Source organism: Leucoraja erinacea, chromosome 31 (genome assembly GCF_028641065.1).
Source record: "Leucoraja erinacea ecotype New England chromosome 31, Leri_hhj_1, whole genome shotgun sequence".
NCBI classification, from domain to species: domain Eukaryota; kingdom Metazoa; phylum Chordata; class Chondrichthyes; order Rajiformes; family Rajidae; genus Leucoraja; species Leucoraja erinaceus.
This window is the reverse complement of record NC_073407.1, coordinates 10177799-10197953: the sequence shown is the minus strand read 5'-3', so window position 1 is coordinate 10197953 and position 20155 is coordinate 10177799. Positions and strand designations below refer to the sequence as shown.

General features: G+C 40.8%; 2 protein-coding genes across 2 annotated transcripts in view; both read right to left on the bottom strand.

Annotated features, from left to right (window-relative positions):
* The window catches only part of mrrf (mitochondrial ribosome recycling factor), a 197392-nt gene that overhangs the window by 144963 nt on the left and 32274 nt on the right, over positions 1 to 20155 (bottom strand). The window lies entirely within an intron of this gene.
* morn5 (MORN repeat containing 5) lies at positions 3451 to 19923 on the bottom strand. Its single transcript, XM_055659898.1, has 5 exons — positions 19821 to 19923; positions 10509 to 10656; positions 10193 to 10301; positions 9686 to 9817; positions 3451 to 4563 (listed from the first exon to the last, which is right to left on the bottom strand). The coding sequence occupies exons 1-5, from the start codon at positions 19865 to 19867 to the stop codon at positions 4454 to 4456; spliced, it is 546 nt and encodes a 181-aa protein (XP_055515873.1). The 5' UTR covers positions 19868 to 19923; the 3' UTR covers positions 3451 to 4453.

Genomic DNA, 20155 nt, shown 5'->3' with positions numbered 1-20155 from the left:
GATGATGTTAATCTCCTCTGCCTGCACGTGATCCATATCCCACCATATCACATGCCTATCAAAGTCTCTTAAACATCACAATCCTATCTGTTTTCATCTTCACCCCCGACAGCACATTCCAAGCAAAACATCTTTATGTGTAAAATAATTGCCCCACACATCTCCTTTAAACTTTGCCTCTCACCTTAAAGCTATGCTCCCTTGCCTTTGACATTTCCACACTGGGAAAAAGGTTTTGCCCATCTAGTCTAGCTATGCCTCTCAAAATTAAATAAGCTTCGATTACCTTTTCCCTCAGCCACCAATTCTCCAGAGATTTGAGAAAACAATCCAAATGTATTAATTTCCCTCTAATTTAGGCAGAATTCCAGCAAACCTCTTCTGCACCCCCTTCAAAGCCTCCACATCATTGCTGTAATGGGCAGACAATAAAACTGCACACGATACTCCAAATGTTGTCTGAACAATGTTTTATAAAGCTGCAACATGACTTCCTAACTCTTATACTTAATGCCTAGGATCAACGAAGGCGAGCTGGATAGCACAGTATATGTACTTTTGGCTTTTGGCAAACAAAACATTAATGCTGTAAATTAAAACTAAGAATTCTGGTGCAGGAAAGAATAGGAAGATCAGTATTTTGACAAGGGCCATTCACCACAAAATCCAACAACAGTCCATCTTAACGGATGTGGGTGGATACAACCATTTCCAGCCTTTAATGCCAAGTATGCAGTCATTAAAATCTGTTCTCCTCTGTATTGAATGGACTGGGCTAAGAAACTTGCATTAGGCTGCTACAAGTGAATAATGATAATTTTTGATGTTTTGTCCAATTTGGGAGAAAATAAAGCTGCACACACAGTGGGCTGCAAGTTTAATGCCATGAGCTGAATCAAAGCGACTGTCTAAACTTACCTCAGGAAACCTTGTGACATTCAACTGCACATCACAAACGTGACCAATTTATTTCACAGATTTTAGATAAGACCCTTACAGCACCTGTCTACCAGAATGCTGCCTGGATTAGAGGGTATTTAGCTACAAAGAAAGGTTGCATAAACTTGGATTGTTTTCTCTAGAGCACCAGAGGTTGAGGGAAGACCTCATAGAAGTACATAAAATTACCTGAGGCACAGATAGGGTAGATAGTCAAAATCTTCCTCCCCCTGTTAAAGAACTGTCAAAGACCAGGGAGTCCAGTTTTAAGGCGGTAGGGGCAAAGTTTAAAGGAGATGTACGAGATATTTGTTTTACACAGAGGGTGGTGGGTGGTGGGTGCCTGGAATGCACAGCCATGTGTGGTGGTGAAGGCAGATACAATAGTTGTGTTTAAAAGTCTTTAAGATACGCACATGGAATGGCAGGGAGCGCAGATCACATGCAAGCAGAGGCGATTAGTTTAACCGGACATCATGTTCAGCACGAACATTGTGAGCCGAAGGGCCTTTTCCTATGTTGTTCTTCTATATGTTCCATGTTCTATCCATACATCACTCACCAGAAAATAACAAATCCAATGCAAAATCTAAGGGTATTCATATTGATTGCATGGGATTGGGATTTAAAGCTCTCCCATGTTAGAGAAAGCAATTTCATGCTTGAAATACAGTGTCCTTTATCCAGTAAACATGGACACGAAGTGCAAATCAGTGCAAAGAAGGGTCCCGACCCAAAATATCACCTATCCACGTTGTTTTCAGAGATGCTGGCTGTCCTGTTACTCCAACAATTTTTGTCCGTGTTCGTAAATCAACATCTGTAGTTCCTTATTTCTCTCTATCCTTTACCCAGTCTCTGATGTTATACATTCTCTAGTCTTGTTGTTAATTTGCAAGAACTTCTTTTGTTAGGAATACTGGAGTGAGCTGTGTGGATAATGTCAATGGTCTTATTAAAACTACTTTGTGGCCAAACATTCTGTGGAATCTGTGAGACGTTTCTTGAAACAATATCAGGATTCATTAGCTTTGTGAATATGTGGACATTAGAGTGATGTCACTGGATTTGGGGCCAGATTTTTTAGGAATCACAGCAAATTTCATTCCCAGGAGTAAAAAAACTCTGCCGGTCTCATGCCCTTAATTACCCACATATCTGAGCTGTATATAAGTCTGACTCTGCCACCTTGCTTTGTTGAACATTTTTTTTGAAGTTAACAAGGCATAATGACCGGACTATCCAGCTAAAGTGGGTATCACTAGCTGCCAAATCCTGTTAACATTTCAACTCTTCCTGAAGTGATCACAAGTCAGCTTGAACTTTGACTGGTTCGACCCTTTCACCACCCATCTCCACACTCCCATACAGACTTTTGCTCTCCAGTCAACTTGGCTTTTTAAATTTGTGCAAAGAAAGGCCTGTGTACGTATAAGGACCGCTCACATTCAATTGTTGAGTAGAGTTCAAGCAAGTATTCCCACTTAAAGAAACAGGCTTCCTGCTTAAACATTCAGTTTTTATTTCTGTGCCAATTGTAAGATTCTAAAAGCAATGTCCTTGAACCAATGTGAAAGCCATGGATCTTATCGAATGCTCCTGGATATGAAAAAAATCAAGCAGTGGTCCTTAAAAGGTCATCTTAAAATTGATGTATTGTTTTTTTAATTCAGCAGTTATTAACTACAGCGCATCCACCTATGATTTGGAAGGTCTTATCCCTTGCGGCACAGTCTAATACGCAACACCCAAAATCAATTCATAGTCAAAATAAGATCTAAACTGCAGATAACTATAGCAAATTATATCTCTAAAAATAGGAAAATGCTAGAGAAGCACAAATCAAACACAATCCAGAACTAGCAATGCAGCTACCCACCTTGATTGATGGGAGATAAACACAAAATGCTTGAGTAATTCAGTGGGACAGGCAGCATCTCTGGATAGAAGGAGTGGGTGACATTTTGGGTCGAGACCCTTCTTCAGACTTCAGTTTCTCCAGGCTACAGAAAAAAAAACACACTAGTCCATCGCCAGTATCTCCTCTCCAGTTGTCCATAGCTAGCCCAAATCTTCCTGCCTTTCCCCATCTTAAATTTAGCATTCAATCAGGCTCAGAACAGTGGGTGGCCTGCTGGTATGGTCAAAGCACCAGCTACTCTGTTATTGCACTACTCCGAAACAACTCCTCCGCTTACCCAATCTCCTTCTATCTAATCTAGACACAAGAGACTGCATTTTGGAATTTGGGTCAACAAACAAACTGCCGGAGAAACTCAGTGGGTTGTGCAGCATCTTTGAGTGGAAATAGGTCATTATTTTGGTTTGAATCCTCACATTAGTCTCAAAGCAGATTTCTTCTACAGTTGTTGCTGAGCCTTTGATTTTTCCAGCAGATTGTTTGTTGTTCCTTTGTTGTAGAGAATATGCTTTCTTTATTTGTGATTGTGCAGCAGCTACAAAGTACTGAGATAAATCAGAGGCAAAGTAGACACTAGCACATCAGGAATATTACAGTACTTATTTTTCACTTTTATTTCCAAAATAAGATGGACAAGGATTGACACCCTGCCATACAATCAATATATAGATCTACTTCCATTGTTGTGTCAAACATGAAGCATGGCATGTTCAAAATATAGATAATTTAGTACAGATGTATTCCTACAGAATTCAGAACAAAGGATGTGGTTGAATTTACAGATATAAAGTTCAGTTTCCTGACTATATAGTAAAACATAAAATGCATACTTTGTTGAAAATAGAGTTTTAACATTCAAGCTTACAAGTTAATAAATATTTTTCAATTTTCTACCAACACCTCTGTTAATCGGTTGCGGATTATTAATTACCGAAAGTCAAGCATACTTCACAGATGTCTCTATAAAACAGAGCAGATATCTTCAACACCTGGAAAACACCAAGAACATTCAAAAGACAATATGCCAAACTAAATCGGAAACCTGAACATGAATCTCAAAAGGTGGAACTCTTTACAAGTGTTTGCCTTCAATTGATGATCCTGTATTTTTACACTGCGTAACCTTTCGCAAGATAACCAGAACGGAAATCAATTATCACTTTTGGAAACCAGGTTTACACTAAAAGGATTTATACAACATGTATTTAAGGTGGGTATTATCAGAAATAAAACACTCTATTTCTTCCAAGCCAGGTGCTAGTCTGCATGTATCGGAGCAAAACACTGCCCAGCACAATAATCAGGGCAGAAAATGGTGACATTGAGAAAAATTAGGCATCATAAATATTTCATGAGATGGGTGCACAAGATAGAAAATTGGGGAAAATTACTCAGAATTATTTCCTAATATTTCCTAAAACAACAAATCATATCTTTATAAAGCTAAGGTATGAATTTGTCACGTTCTGTAAATGATGTGCGAGAAGGATTTAATTCTGACAAATTCTGCAAGGTTCACTATCTAATGTAAAACACGCTTAACACCAAAGGAATGAGGATACTACGTGACAACTACGACAGGCTCCATCTCAATCACGAGGGGTATCTCGGTAGCTGCTGCTGGTGTAGTTCAGGCCTGTATCCTGTTATCTGGTCCCAACCTTTCCGACAGGTGCGAACTATCCAGTTATGCTCATCGTCATCTGAAAACACAGACAGACATTTCCTTGTGACTTTTCAGATGGAAATGGAATTTTGCCAGTAAAGTTCAGGCTGTTGTATGCTGCAATTAGATTCAAATTGACTCAATCCTTCAGTCACAAACATTTGTATTCCTGCATGTGCAATCAGGAAAGGTTCCAATAATGCACTCTTTGTTACTTTATGACTTAGAATGGGCATCATGTCAGACCCACCACCTCATTGTTACATCAATTACATCTGCTTACTTGCATGTTTTTGTTGCACACACCATTCTGCTCAGGGTGGCCATCTACCATATTATAATGGCGGATGATAAACATATTTCAGTTTCAGCAGAGCCCGGGTAGGATAATTGCAGGAGATTTCATGGCTAATTGGAATCACTGCAGCTGCAACCTCTTCAGTGGCAACCCATGAACAAGATGAACTGGCCCATTGTTGTGAACAAGGCTTAAATCCTTCCCTGATTGTTCATAATTGGTGACGATGGCCTTAACAGCCACTTGACTAGCCTTTTCACACTCTACCTGGCTATGTGGCCACCACATTAAATCCCAGATGCCCAGGCTGAGTCCTGCCAGCTGCATGGGAACTAACTACTTTCTCTTATTCTCTCTCACCCTGTGACACTAGGTCAAACTCAAGAAACACATTTTATCACTTTTTAAAGCGCAATTAATGCTTGTGGCTTCGTTTGTACCAGCTACCAGCCAACTATAATTATCGTTGAGCTTAACTGCAATTGTTTGTGGATGGTAATTAAAGCTTAAATACAATTGCTCTGCATCTTCTCACCTTTTATATAATTTACTCTTTAGATAACAGCTACATTTTCCCTTTTTAACATAACCCAACTCTGTAATCAACTGGAAATTGCTATTTGGCTGGTACTTTATCATTGGTAGAATCTCAATCTTACCATTTTCACCTTGCAAGGAATAGATTATTCAATATTTTAATACATTTTTTCAATATTAGCAGCAGGCAAATATTTTTAATGTAATCATTTTATAGATATATTGTGCTTTTGAAATTTACAATATTGTCAAATTTGATTTTTGTGACGTATAAGTTTCCTAACACTGTTTAACAGCAAAAAAAAAAGCACAAAGCAGATAGTTATATTTTCAAGTCAAGAGTGTTTAATGGTCATATGTACCAGCAACGAAACAGCAAAATTCTTACTTGCTGCAACTTTACAGGCCCATTAAAGCAATATTTGACAGAGTATTCGTTGGTATGCCGAATCTCTACAAACCTTTAAGGAAGTAGAGGTATTGATGAGCTTTCTTTGTGATTGCATCGATGTGCTGACCCCAGGAAAAATCTTCAGAGATATGCTCGCCCAGGAACTTGAAGCTGTTGACTTTCTCCACTGCCATCCCATTGATGAAAACTGGTTCATGAAACCCCGGCTTTCCCTTTCTGACGTCAACAATCAGCTCCTTGGGATTTTACTAATGTTGAGAGCAAGGTTGTTGTTCTTGCATTACCAATCTCCCTCCTGTATTCACTCATCATTACCCATTATTTGTCCAACAATGTTGGCATTGTCTGTGAATTTAAGGATAGTGTTGGAGTTGTGTCTGGCTGCACATTCATGGTTACAGAGAGATTTTGTATGACATTCTGTTGAAGTTTATCTATCAGGGTATAACTATACAAAATCCTGATATTTGGGTCCAATGGTTCATTTTCATGTCTGGTAAATTGAGTGATAAATTATGATTTTATGTTCATGCTTACTTTTTTTCTCTGACACTATTGACAGGTATAGAGTACACCCAACTAGTATGAAAGCAAGATAAGACTGCAGTTACTGGAAATCTGAAATAAAAACCAAAAAGGTAGAAAACACTCAGCAGATCAGGCAGCATCGAACTGAAGAGGAGCAGTGAAAATATCTCAGGTTGGTGACCCATTATCAGAATTGGGTAAGAGATAAAAATGAGAATTTTAAGTTGCAGAAAGGGTGGCAGAGAATAGATTGGTCGGAGGGAGTAGTTGTGGCCAGGTAAATGGGGTTAATGTGGTATTTAGAGGGAGATTACATATTCTTGCTCTGTGTTGCTAATATTTGGACTGCGGAACATGCCCAGCAGGTCAGGCTGTACTAATGGAGAGAAAACACAGGGTCAAAATCCCAGGTGGATGACTTTCACAGAATGGGCAAACCCATTATGGAAGTAAGAAACCAGTGGAGAATTTAAAATTGAGACTGGAAGGCTGCTACATGCCCCGATAGAAGATGGAATGTTTTTTGTCAAGCTAACATTGGGCTTCAATGTAACATTATAGCAGATGCAGCAAGCACCAGAGTTCAAGGTCACTCCTGCAGGATGAACACGGGTGCTCTGCAAAGCCATTACTCAATTTGTATTTCATTTTTATGAAGCAGAATGACCACATTGTGAATATCAAATGAAATATAATAGATTGAAAGAAGCACAGGTGAACACTGCTTTGCTGTGAAAAAAACAGTTTGGTGGGGGGGGGGGTTCCCAAGATGGCGAGAGAAGAATGAGATGAAAGGAGTTGCATTACGCAGTTGCAATTTCTTGGGGCAGATTCTTCAGAGAGGAATGGTTAATGGGGAGGAGGGGTTAAATGATGGACCAAAGAAGCCTGAAGGAAGTGATCCCTTCAAAATGCTAAGAGGAGAGGGGAGGCGGCTATATATCTAATGGTGTAATGTTGGAGCTGGGGAAGGATATTTTTTGAATGGAGGCTGTAGAAGTGAAGGAAGTGATCCTCTTCAAATGCTAAGAGGAGAGGGAGGCGGCGAGGCTATATATCTAATGGTGTAATGTTGGAACTGGGGAAGGATATTTTTTGAATGGAGGCTGTAGGGTGGAAGGTGAAGAATGGGAAAAAATTTCATCTTGCTCTGTCCAGGAGGAGAGAAGGTGATAGCAATGGATGAGAGGTGGTAAGGGCTCTGTCCACTTTGGTAGAGGGGAAAATGTGGTTGAGGAAGAAAAAGACATTTCAGAGAACCTTGTGTAGAATGTTTCATTAGTGGAGGAAATACAAGGGAGGTGGTGGTCCTGGAAGAATGGAATGGAATTCTTAAGGAGCCTGGGTGAGAATAAATAGTTGAAAGAGTTAAGGAGGTCCGTAGGTATGTATTAGATGTTTGTAGGTAGCGTATCCCAAGATGAGAAAATACCCATTGGCATTTATTGCAATATATATATATATATATATATATACATGGATATTATGTCTTCCATTCCTCTGTCTGATCACTTCTGGAAGTTGCAGTAAACTGTTCACAACCTTAACATTATACATGACTCAAAGTTGGTCATATATAATGCTAATGCTGTGAATGGTGTCTGGACCTTTACCAAGCTGTCTCCTTTCCTCTCTATAACATTGCCTATTTCTTTCTCGGCATCAGCTTTTCTGTGACCTTGTTACGTCCAGAGTTAGAAATTCCAATCCACTCCTTACTATTGTTCTTTGATCAAATGGCTTCAGAAACCATTGGCTCATTCTAAAATATGTTGACTTGCCATAACTTGTACCAATTCCTGTTCACACACGCTCACATACATTGGTTCCCAATACAATATATATATTCTGTCCCCGTTAACAAATACCCCAATGGTTCACTTTCCAATCATTGTTCCATCTCTTAGCTAACTTGTTATGCTGTCTACTTTCTTGCCTCTTGTACAATCTCTATTTTTGTTGTTTCATTATGGATCAGTATTCATTCAGTTGCTGAACCGCAAGAACTGGTATTCCCCTTAAAACTTCTCTGACATTTTTTGAAGGACAATTAGGGACATCAATTGCCCCTTGCCAGTGATACCCATATTTCATGAAAGCATTAAGTAGAGTTATCTGCAAACTTGCCTCATCCTTATTTTATTCCTCAACTTGGGGAGGGAAGATACCTGCTTCCTTCAGAATGGAGCAGAGAATCAGTCTTATGGTGGGCTCGGACCTGAAGCGTGGCTTATCCATTCCCTCCACAGATGCTGCCTGACCCGCTGAATTACTCCAGCAATTTGTGTTTTGCACCTTATTCTTTCATTTATATTTAAAGTAGTAGACTACATCTTAAAAAAGGTTAGAAACTAGAGTTCATTTTTGGGTAGATATACAAAGTCATTTCTTTCTCTGTGAAGAGCAATACTGTAGTGCCAAAAAAGCAGCAGCTTTACACCCTGTTTATCAGTGAAACAACACCAGTCTTTCCAGAGCAGACGGGTTAAAGGTCGAGGAACCTGTGCATCCTTTAAAACCACTCCCTGACCAAAGAGAAACGGCAGCATTTTATGCTAACCTGATTGGTCTTTGGAGTTGAGCAGAGAGTTTCCTGAATGTTTCCTACCATCCGCTTCTGCGAGCTCCAAGCTGTAGCCAGAAGCCTTGGTGTTTCCTGTCCCTCCACACAGAAGGAGCTTGAGGTCTGTCTCTTTTATCCCACCCTTCTTCCTCGGTTCCTCTTGCCCACAGCTGTTCATGTACTCTTCCTCTACAGTGCTGGCCTTCTGGCCCATACTATCTCTCTCAAGGGAGCACAGTTCCTCTGCATGTTGGACATCAACTGCCTCACAATTGTGTTTTCATTTTCCCCAAAGGAAGGTTGCGGCAGTATATCTTTGTGAAAACGCCCTGGCTTTGGGTTTGACTTTTATACAAAGCAGCTTGACGTACAAAATGAAAGCAATCAATCCTGTGCAGGCAACAGTAGAATAAGGCTTGAACTTTTGTAGATGAAAGCAAATGTCAGAGAAAAAAATTTGCATGTTAAAAGACCAAAATATTGATTCATATTTAAACCACAAACTCTGACTGAGCTCAAAGTCGACCGTGATTAAATTCCGCAGCACGGTTCATCAGACTTATGAAGTTGTTTCCATTTAAAAATATAATTAGATACACTTCAATATTGTTTGCATGTAGTCATATTGGGATTGCAATGAATCGTGCAAAACTTGCTATTCCAAAAACATGCGATGGAACATGAAGAGACAAGAAACAGAGTTGCAAGTCAGTACACATGTGATGGAAATTTCGTTTTTTTTTTAAATATATAATTATTTCCAGAGTATTGACAAAGGTAGGAAACAGCAGGAAACATGGATGTGTTCCTATGAAACTTACCCGCATTACGAAGAAATTCATTATTGTAATCAGAGATGACCCTTTTTCGTGGGTTGTAGAAGCCATCACCGCAGTCGTAGCAACCTGCTGGTATTGTTCTTGGAGGATCTCGGTTTGTCAACTGGGATCGACCTTAGCCAAGGAGAGAAAGATCAACAGATTACCACACCTTCTATAGCATGTAGCGTTCTGCATTGTAGATGACTGCATTAATAGTAAATTCAGCATTCAGTATTAATGCAGTCATCTCACTCTGAGAATAAAGGTTGACAGGTTTATGAGAATTTTTACTCAGCTTTAAATAGTGTTCATTCCGTATACAGTAGGTTTTGTTTGGGTTTAATAACTACACAGATCATGATACAGATAGATTGATGTGACTGAGCATGTAAAATGTATCATATAGTTAAAATAATATTATTTTTAAACACATGGATGTACTTATGTCACTCATTATTTGCTGTGTGCAATGTAAAAATGTATTTTTGATGTTTTCTTATCACATACCTGCTGGCTTCAATCCATTACATATTTCTGTATAAAAGCGCCTGTCATAACCATCACAGTAGTTCCAGTCTTCTTCATATTCTAAGCCATCTGCAAATATGTAGCTACCCTGAAAAGCAAGTGTAGTCAATCAACAGTTTCAGAAATTATGTGGAGGTACTGCAGTGTTGGTAACATGAATGGTAACTCAAGAAGACATTCTGATAGACAGTGTGAGTGGGTGGAATCACTGATCACACTAATAAATTATTATTAAAGACTAACACATACCGACTAAATCATTCCTATTGTTTTCCATATAATATTCAAATCAAACCTGTATTACAGCTCCAGAGTCCCAGGTGGCCACATATTTGCTTCCGTTGGGAAAATATAAGGTTCCTTGGCCGTGAAACATGCCGTCTCGCATTTCTCCTTCGTATCTTGTTTCTGTTGGGAGAGTATACTCCCCGTATCCTTCCATCCTGAAGGAAAACAGAAAAACAAGAGAGAGAAAAGAGCAAAAGAAAAGGCAAATTCAAAGAAAAGCTTCATTGTTACTGGCTGGTTGTTCCCAATGACAGTAAGTGAATGTGATGGAATATAATCAAGGGTTTCCTTCCAATGTGACATTGCTTATTTCATAGAATCATTCAAATTTCAACAATTCTCTGTAAAGTTATTCTAAAATAGATTGGGTATTTTTCTTTCGGTTAATTTCGCCATAAGAACTCATGCAGATTCCAAAGGAGTTTGAAGCAGCTCAGTAAAACTGGTAAGTAATTTTTTGCCTTCATAAATGAGGTCAATTTTAACCCTGCTGGCCTGATAAATGCCAGGAGGGTGGGCAATTAAAATCCACTGATGTCATTGGGGCTTGATTGCTATTTTAATGGATATGAGCAGGAAGTTACTATGATTTCCCACCAGGTCAACTTTAGGCAGAAGAGGAGTGAAAACAGAAGAGGCCGTGTAAGACAAGCTTTGTGAATATTTCTCTGTGAAGCCAGGAGAAACAGGAATGGTCCTCTGGGTCTCACAAGGAATCCCAAAACCACAATTTCCCTGGACACCCTGTTACCCAGTTTACAAAAAAAACTGTCTGAATCTACTCAAGCCAGCAGTCAGTTGCAGGTGGTGGCAAGGTAAATATTATTGAGGCCTCCAAGTTAGCATTGCCCCGATGCCCTGAAATATAACTGAAACAAATATCTGGGACTGCCAACCAATCACATTCACAGCTGAAATCCTCTTTTCCCCTGGCCAATTTATCCTCTCCCATAGCCTTTTGCCAAATTAATGGATTGGGAATCTTAGAGACATAGTATCATAGCATGGAAACAAGTCCGGGCTAATGTAGCAATACACTAAGAGCTGGAGCAAACTCAGCAGGTCAGGCAGCATCTATGCAAGGAGATAGATTGGCAATGTTTTGGGTCGAGACCCTTCTTCTGACTAAACTGAAGAAGGGTCCTGACCCAAAATGTCATCTCTCCATTTTCCTCTACAGATGCTGCCTGACCCGTTCTTCCAGCAATTTGTTTCTTTTGCTCAAGATTCCAGCAACTGCAGTCTCTTATGTTTCCAGACTAATGGGCTTTCTTCAGCACATCATCTACCTACAGTGTAATCTTCAAAAATCTTTGGCTTTGTCTTCCAAGATCAATACTATCTAGGACCCTGCCATTCATGATGTGTATCCTAGACTCATGAACACTCCCAAAATGTATGACATCATATTTCTCAGCTCAATTCACATTGATATAACCCTGTGCCCGCAGGTACACAATCACACTTTCAACAAACTCCTGCAAACTTGCCTGCAACAGCTTCAAGAATCATATGTTGCATTAATGCAATGCCAGCCTTGATTCTACTGCTTGTGGCAACACAGCACATAACTGCCACAAAATTTGCTCTTACTTCTTAAAATCGAACGACGACTGGAAATGTCAGGAGGGTATAATGGAAATCATGCAGTGCTGAAGAGGGAGCTGCTGTCCAAAGTTGTGGTTAAGCCACTGATTTGCATTTCCCAAGTCTGCTCCATAGTCATTAAGAGCTCCAATGTTAGTCTCACCTGAGCAACTCCAGGTTGTGTTCTGCCCTCACAGCATTGCCAGCCTTAAGTATGTGGGTGGAAATTTTCATCTGCGATAACATTATTGCACTTAGGACCCATTCTGTTGATAGGCTCTGTTGTAATCCCACCATTACCAAAACACTTGGTGGAAATTAAAAATGGTTTCTCTCAAGGCCAGCATATGGTGGTAAATCCCACAATAACTGTGTTGGGTGTAATTTCTATTTAATATTTTTTAATTTATTGAAATAGGCACTGAAGATAAATTAAGACTAATCAATGTGATTACAAGAGTAGGTGTTACTGGCATTATTGAGATTTGGGGATTCTGCCGGTGGGGCAACAAGACTTTTGTAACTTTCGGTGGTGCTGTGGCAATGCAGACCCACAGTTTGTAGTTTAGATGCTTTTATAGTTCAGTCAGGTCATGGATTGAAAATGAACAAAGGAATACTCCAGGAAGGGAAGAAGTGATATGTGTTGACAAATAAATCCTTGTTGTCTCCAGCCCAATCAGGAAGCAAGACATTTGTAGGATGGGTTAACTGATCAACAGCACGATTGTCAAAGTCATGTCATATTGTTCAACAGTGCAGTTCAACGGGAGGAATCTGCACCAATTTGAAGTGGTTGCGAGCTTTGTCACAGATTTGGGACAGGTTGCTGAACTCTGCTGTCTGGTACAGATTTGTAGGAAACTGATCATGAAGATAGTAGTTTAATACACTCAATGTTGATAACTGGCTCCAATGCATGTTCTACATATCAAGTGACAATTTAGAAGGTGAATAAGATCTTTGCTTCGTGGTTTTTGAGTTTCTTTTTGACCATGGAAGCAACTCTGGCAGTGCTGAATTTGGTGATCGGTGGCTAGTAAAAGGGCAGCATGGTGGTTCAGCAGTTTGTGTAGATGCCTCACAGTTCACGGTGGTGTAGGATTCTGTAGGTGTCTCACAGTTCATGGTGGTGTAGCAGTATGTATAGGTGCCTCACATTCCAGGAACCCAGATTCAATCCTGACCTTGATGTGTGGAGCCTGAACTTTCTCTCCATGACAGTGTGGGTTTTTGCTGTTTCCTCCTGCAGCTCAAGGATGTGCTAGCAGACCAATTGCTCACTGTGAATTACTTCTTGGTGTCGGTAAGTGGCAGATGAATCAAAGGGGAATTGAGACAAAAATTACATGTTTCTTATTACCCTGCCAGAAAACACCGCACACCCAACAGAGGTACTACAAGTGGGAAGACTTGTCAGGATGCATTTAGATCTGGCAAGGCCAGAGCCTAGTGCTACTATGTATTCCAAACAGGCAAAACAGGTTAGCGGTGATCAAGAACACACATCAGCAGATTTATTTTCTTAGACGTCTGAGAGGATTTAACATGCCACAAGGATCTTCTCATACCTCTAGTTGCGCTATAGAAAGTAATGCATCACAGTCTAGCATGACAACTCCTCTGCTCTTGACCGCCTGAACCTGTAGACAATGGTGAACATAATCCAGTCGTTACAGGCTCGTCACTTCCATTCATCCAGTCCAACATCACAGTACGTTGCATCAGGAAAGCTGGAAGTATCAGCAAGGATGCCCGCCAGCCTGACCTTTCTTTTTTGTTCTTTCTTCTGGGAGAAGGTAGAGAAGCCTGAAAGCCTGGTATCCAAATTTAAGAACAGCTTCTTCCCCACTGCTATAAGATTCCTGAACCAACCACTTTTTTGCACCTCCATCCCTGAGATGGGAGGGCAGCACAGGGGCACAGCAGTAGAGGTGCTGCCATACTGCGCCAGCGACCTGGGTTCGATCCTGACTATGGGTGCTCCGGGTGTACAGAGTTTGTATGTTCTCACTGTGACCACGTCAGTTTTCTCTGGGTGCTCCGGTTTCTTCCCACATTCGAAAGTCTAGGTTTGTAGGTTAATTGCTTCAGTGAAAATTGCAAATTGTCCCATGTGTGTAGTATATATCTAATTTACAGGGTGATTGCTGGTCGGCACGCCCTTGAGTGGACCGAAGGCCTGTTTCTCTAAAGTCTAAAATTGCTGCCACGTATCCTACCTCTACCTCATTTGGTTATTGTTATTATTGTTATTGTTTAGGTTTTTTTGCATTTCTTCATATTGTACTACAAATCTTTGCATCATTCTGCTACCTTACACTTGCCATTGTATTTCTTGATGTATTTATCATTACCATGCATACTGTTTATTCCATGTGCTTTATGTAAGCAAGGAATTTCATTGCAACCTGTTAGAAACTAATAGAATCTGATTCTGAACATATTGTTATAACATATAAAGCATGTTGTGTGATCCTTTTCATTGTGTTCCTCTGATCTATTCTTTCTCTCCTCTCAGCATCCAATTTGAAATTGAGTTCAAGCCTGTGACGGGCATTTCTGGGTTCAGACACCGCATGCTATTTATCAGTCTTCAATAAGATCTGTTAGAGATCTGCATGGTTGCTTTTCCCCATTCACACAGATCCTAGTCATCCTGTAGAGGGAGCAATGGTTTTTGGATGGTTGGCTGACAGGAACCCCCAGCTCACAAGTATGCAGAAAGTGTAGGGCTGGACGAGGAGGGACAAGTGGTGTTCATTGCCACCAGATATAATATCAAATAAATAGGCAAATAATGGCTGCAAATATCTCTTTGCTTACCACCAGAAACACTGAAGACCTCTGACATTTACCCGGCATACATAATCTTTCTAAGTGATTATTTTTTAGAGCAAGTATTCCTAAATAAAATGACCTTATTAATCAGATTGCTTCTACTCCATTCTGATATGTTAGGTTTTATAAATCATTGTATAAAGCATAGGATAGAGTAGGTAAATATTGTCATTTCCCAGACAGGGGTTAGATTTGGAATGATCTTTTAGCCTTCAATATTGTGCTGTTAATAAAAATTATTTGCACTTGTAGAGGCAACACAATCTAGGGGATTGGATGAAAAAAATCAAGAAAATCGGGATCTTAACAGAACTATTCCACACAAAGTCCAAGATATACAGTATTTGGATCAGTTGCCAGGGAGGTCTCTGAAGAAAAAAATGCAAGTGAATTGAAAGGACATCTGGATTTGTTAATGCCTTTTATATTCTCCAGCAGTGAAAAGTTGATGTAAATAGAATTTATCATCACTCTCTGGTACAGTTGGGAAAGTACAATTTATTCTCGAGCAGCTTTAGCGGTGCAAATAAAATCCATATTTCTCATTCAGCAATACATAAAAATATCTAGATTTATCTTGCTCTTGAATTAAGTTTAAAGAGGAAATCGCTGAGAGAGATCCAGCTTCAAAGCTGCACGCTTGAATCACTTTGCGAATCAATAAGCCTGGAAAAAAAACAAGTGCTTCTAGTTTTTATTAAAACAGGAATTTCAGGCCCCTGCTGGCAGCAGGGGGATATTGCAGCAATAATGCAAACATACTACTCAACACAAGACAGTTCACAGCAGATAAGAAATCCGCCAATAAAATGAACAAGAAGGTAGAAAGTAAAATTCTTTAAAATCCAAGTCATATTTAAGTTCGCAATAAATTCTCTGGAATCAAGCTGTTTTAAAAATTACTTTTTATTTTTAAATATAATCCAAATGTCGTGAAATGCTGCAGGCTCACTTTCAGCTTTGTACATTGTTTATAGAATCCAGTGATTTCTCCTTTGGTGCACTGAGATTGAGTTCTGCTATATTATGAAAGTAGTTGTTTTGCCAACTCATTCCAATTCCAATTTAAATTCTATTTCCAATACTTAGCATTCATATTTCATATATATATCATAATTTTATGAAAAACAATCAAGCTTTTCAGTGTGCTCATTTATACTAAAGAACTTTGAACATAGAACAGTAAAACACAGGAATCAGTCCTTCGGCCCACAATGTTTGTGCCGAACATGATGCCGAGTTAAACTAATCTTATCTGCATGTACATGATTTGTGTCCTTCCAATCCCTACGTATGAACCTTTTAAATGCCACTATCATACCTACCACTACCACCACTGCTGGTAGCATATTCCAGGAACCCACCACCTTCAGGGTAAAAGACTTGCCCCACACATCTCCTTTAAACTTTGGTCCCCTCACCTTAAAGCTATAGCCTCCAGTTTTTGACATTTCCACCCTGGAGAAAAAGGTTCTGACTATCTACGCTGTCTATGCCTCTAGCAATTTTATACAGGCACTCCCCAACTTACAGAAGGGTTATGTTCTGTAAACCCTTATGCAACTCAGATTTTACACCACTACGAATCACCTTAAAACTAGGTAGAAACAAGGAACTGCAGATGCTGGTTAATACACAAAATGACACAAAGTGCTGGAATAACTCAGCAGGTCAGGCAGTATCTCTGGAGAACATGGATAGGTGATGTTTCAGATTGGGACTCTTCTTCAGACTGATTCAGTTACATGCTGAGTTACTCCTGCACTTTGTGTCGTTTCACCTTTAAACAAGGTACTGATGCCACCGGTCTGCACCAAAGTGACGGCTGACAGGGAGAGGTGGCAGCTGGTGAGAGGTGAGGGTCCCATGGTGGCCCAGTGCATTCTGTCAGTGGTGGCGGCTTGAAGCGCTGTCAGTCAGCGGCTACAATGTGAGCCCAAACAACAGCCGCGTGAAATGGACAGTGTGGCAGCTGGTAAAGAAGAGCTCACTGGTGCACTTTGTGGAAGATATCGGCGAGTCAGTTGCTCTCCACCGCCTCACTCGCCTTCCCAGTGTCACACTGACAGTGGCCCAAACTGGAAGAGTAGCAAGCCCAGATGATGCTTTTACATCTATGAAGCCATCCTCCTGCTACCAAAATTGTGTTTCTCACTTTTATTAAACCATTGGATCATAGCGAAACCCACGACCTCTATGAGCATGCTGGGTCCTGACAATGGCTGCAAAGCATCCAAAGCCCACAGCGTTGCAAGCCCAGGCTTGGCTGCACTTGCCCATCCTCCATCCAATTGCAATTTAAAATTTCCGATTCAAAGTAGTTGCTAAGGAATAGGTTTCAGGAAGAGTCAGTGGTTTCTCACCGGTTGTGGACCGTTTACATAAGTGCGAGTTTACCTACCAAGTAACCTACCACGTAAGTTGGAGAGTGCTTGCATACTATAATCTATCTAATTTTCCCTAAGAAGAAACTACTGTAGATAAGTACCACAGAGAAAGGAATAGAAGGATATACTGATGTAGTGGATGAAAGGAGTGAGTAGATCATAACAAAATTATGATCAGTTGGGTTGAATGGCCCATTCCTGTCCCTGTGTAAAAACAATATATATTGTAACTAATAGCATAGAGTGAAACAGCATAAGAAGTTCCGATGTATCAGATGCAGCAGAATCTGAATTCCGAGAGTGAACTTTAACACTGACTGTAGTAAAGGGATGTTCAACAGCTGGAATAACTTCCCAGAAAGGGCTGTGAGGCAAGCACAATGCATTCAACAAAGATTTTTATTAGAAAATGGTACAACAGGTAATTTGGATAGATGAACACAGAGCGCCCATCATCAGTTGAACCTAATTTGTGCAAATTTATTTCACTGATGAATGTGGAGACTTGGTGTAGGAGTGAAAATATTATTATTGGCTTATTCATTCTGTGCCATACATTTTTTATATACACATTGCAGTTCCAGTAAATTAAAATTAATAATCCTTACAGATTTTTTAAAAAAAAATATGTTGATTTGTTCAGGATGGTGCAGAGGGTATTGATGAGCCAGTTGCAAAATAACTGTGTTATGATTTGTGAAGGTGCTGAGTAAGAAACCTATGGCTATAAAGAATATTAACAGCTTCAAGATGGATGACAGAATTAAATTTTGTATTAAAAACTTCAACTTTGACACTTCTCAAAAAGACCCTGCAACATGGTAAGCCTCTGAAAGAGGACGTGGGTGAATATTTTCACTCCCCAACCTACAGTCAGAGGTTTTCTGCTTGCACTCTACTTGTAGAAGATCAGGGAGATCTCCGAGATGCAAAGAGGTTTTGCTGCAATTGTACGAAGCTCTGGTTAGATTGAAACTTTAGTTTTGTATGCGGTTATGATCTCCTTATATAAGGAAAGATGTTCTCTCACAATGGGGTGGGTACAGCAAAGGTTCATCAGATTGATTTCTAGGATTACAAGATCAACATAGAGATTGAGATGGGGTCAATTTTGCACATAAGTTTGAAGAAGGATGCTGACCAAAAGCATCACCTCTCCCATGTTCTCCAGAGATACTGCCTGATCCGCTGGGTTATTCCAAATGACCTATTTCATGCTGCATGATTCTGAGGACTTGTGGTTATAACCTAAGGATGGAGCTAAGCCACATCTAAGATGAATAGAATTCTTTTCACTTAGAATGTGGTGCACCTCGATAAATCTCCACCACAAAAAGGAGTTTGAGCCAAGGTATATTCAAGAAATGCGGCACAGTGGCCAGCAAAGATACTATACTATAAGATACTATACTCCGCTATAGTATCTTCGATGGCCAGCAGTAGAGTTGCTGTCTTACAGTGCCAGAGACCCGGGTCTATGGGTGCTGTCTGTACTCCCTGTGACCACGTGAATTTTCTCCCGGTGCCCCGGTTTCCTTCCACACTCCAAAGACGTGCAGGTTTGTAGTTTAATTGACTTCTGTAAATTGCCCCTGGTGTGTATGATAGAACTACTGTACAGATCGCTGTTCGGTACGGACTCGGTGAGCAGAAGGGCCTGTTGTCATACTGTATCTCTAAAACTAAAGAGTTGGGATATTTTCCCTTCGGCTAGAGATATCAAAGGATATGAGGAAAATTCTGGAAAAGGGATGGTCAGCCATGATCTGATGGTCTGCTCCTGCTCTTGTTTTCTCCGCTTCTATAATGTGTTGGTTAAAGAAAGCCGTATATTTCTAAGCCTATTTTTACATTCCAATATACTCTACATAATTTTAAGCTCTCTCGATATGTAGCTAGTTTAAAAATGGGAGGCAGCAGAGCAGAGGATGTGCACACGGGAAGGTCCTACAAACAGCAATGTAGAAAGTGAGTGATTGAGGAATCATTATTGCCCAAGACACTGAGGATAACTCCCTGACAGTTGTCCAAACAGACCTGGGACCAAGGGACTGGATGAGGCTACAGTGCGGCGATTCCTCGGCACTGCACACCCGACAGCGCGGCGCTCCCTCGTTACTGCCCCAACACGCGGCGCTCTCTCTTCATTGCCTCTCCAACAGCGCGGCGCACCCTCAGCACCAAAGACCATAGAGCGGGGCTCCATGATCTTTGCTATTGCTCAGCACTGCATCGACTTCGCCGCGCTCCCCCGGCATTGATGACAGCGCGGCGCTCCCTCAGCACGGAATGGGTGTGGAGGGAGGGGTTGACTTCTTCACCGCCGGCCAACACTCAGCGGTGTATCTCCCTCCCCGCCGCCTCTGCAGGTACCGCGGCTGAGGGAGCGTCGCGCTGTCATGAATGATAAGGAAGCGCCGCGAAGAACGACAGCGCGGCGCTCCCTCGCTAGTGCCCGGTTGGGCGGCGCTCCCCCCGGTCGCCAGCCCGTGCCAGCCCACTACCTGCCATGGTGGTAGTCCCCGACGTAGCTGCTGCCCGTGTACTCCATGATGGCGCCGCCTTCTTCCCCCGCACCGCTGCCGTCCGCCTCCACAACAATGTTACCATGGCAACCGCCGCGCCCTTTGACCCCCCCCAACAGCCAAAAAGCTAACCCCCCCCACACTCACTCTTCATTTACATACCCAATAACATTTAATATGTGAAATGAAAGTTAAAGGCGGAATTTATAACAAATCTATTATTTAATTGGGAATTTAACAAAGAACCGCCCAGTTGTGATAGACAGCGTTTCAATCCAATCAGAACGCAGTATTGGGAGATGGGAGCAGGAATT

Excerpts from the sequence above, each read along its gene's own strand:
- morn5 (XM_055659898.1), bottom strand. The coding sequence starts at position 19,867 with ATGGAGTACACGGGCAGCAGCTACGTCGGGGACTACCACCATGGCAG. Across the intron at positions 10,657-19,820 it reads GGGGACTACCACCATGGCAG|GATGGAAGGATACGGGGAGT; the intron begins GTAGTGGGCTGG and ends GTTTTCCTTCAG. Across the intron at positions 4,564-9,685 it reads TGAATTTCTTCGTAATGCGG|ATGACGATGAGCATAACTGG; the intron begins GTAAGTTTCATA and ends CTGTGTTTTCAG.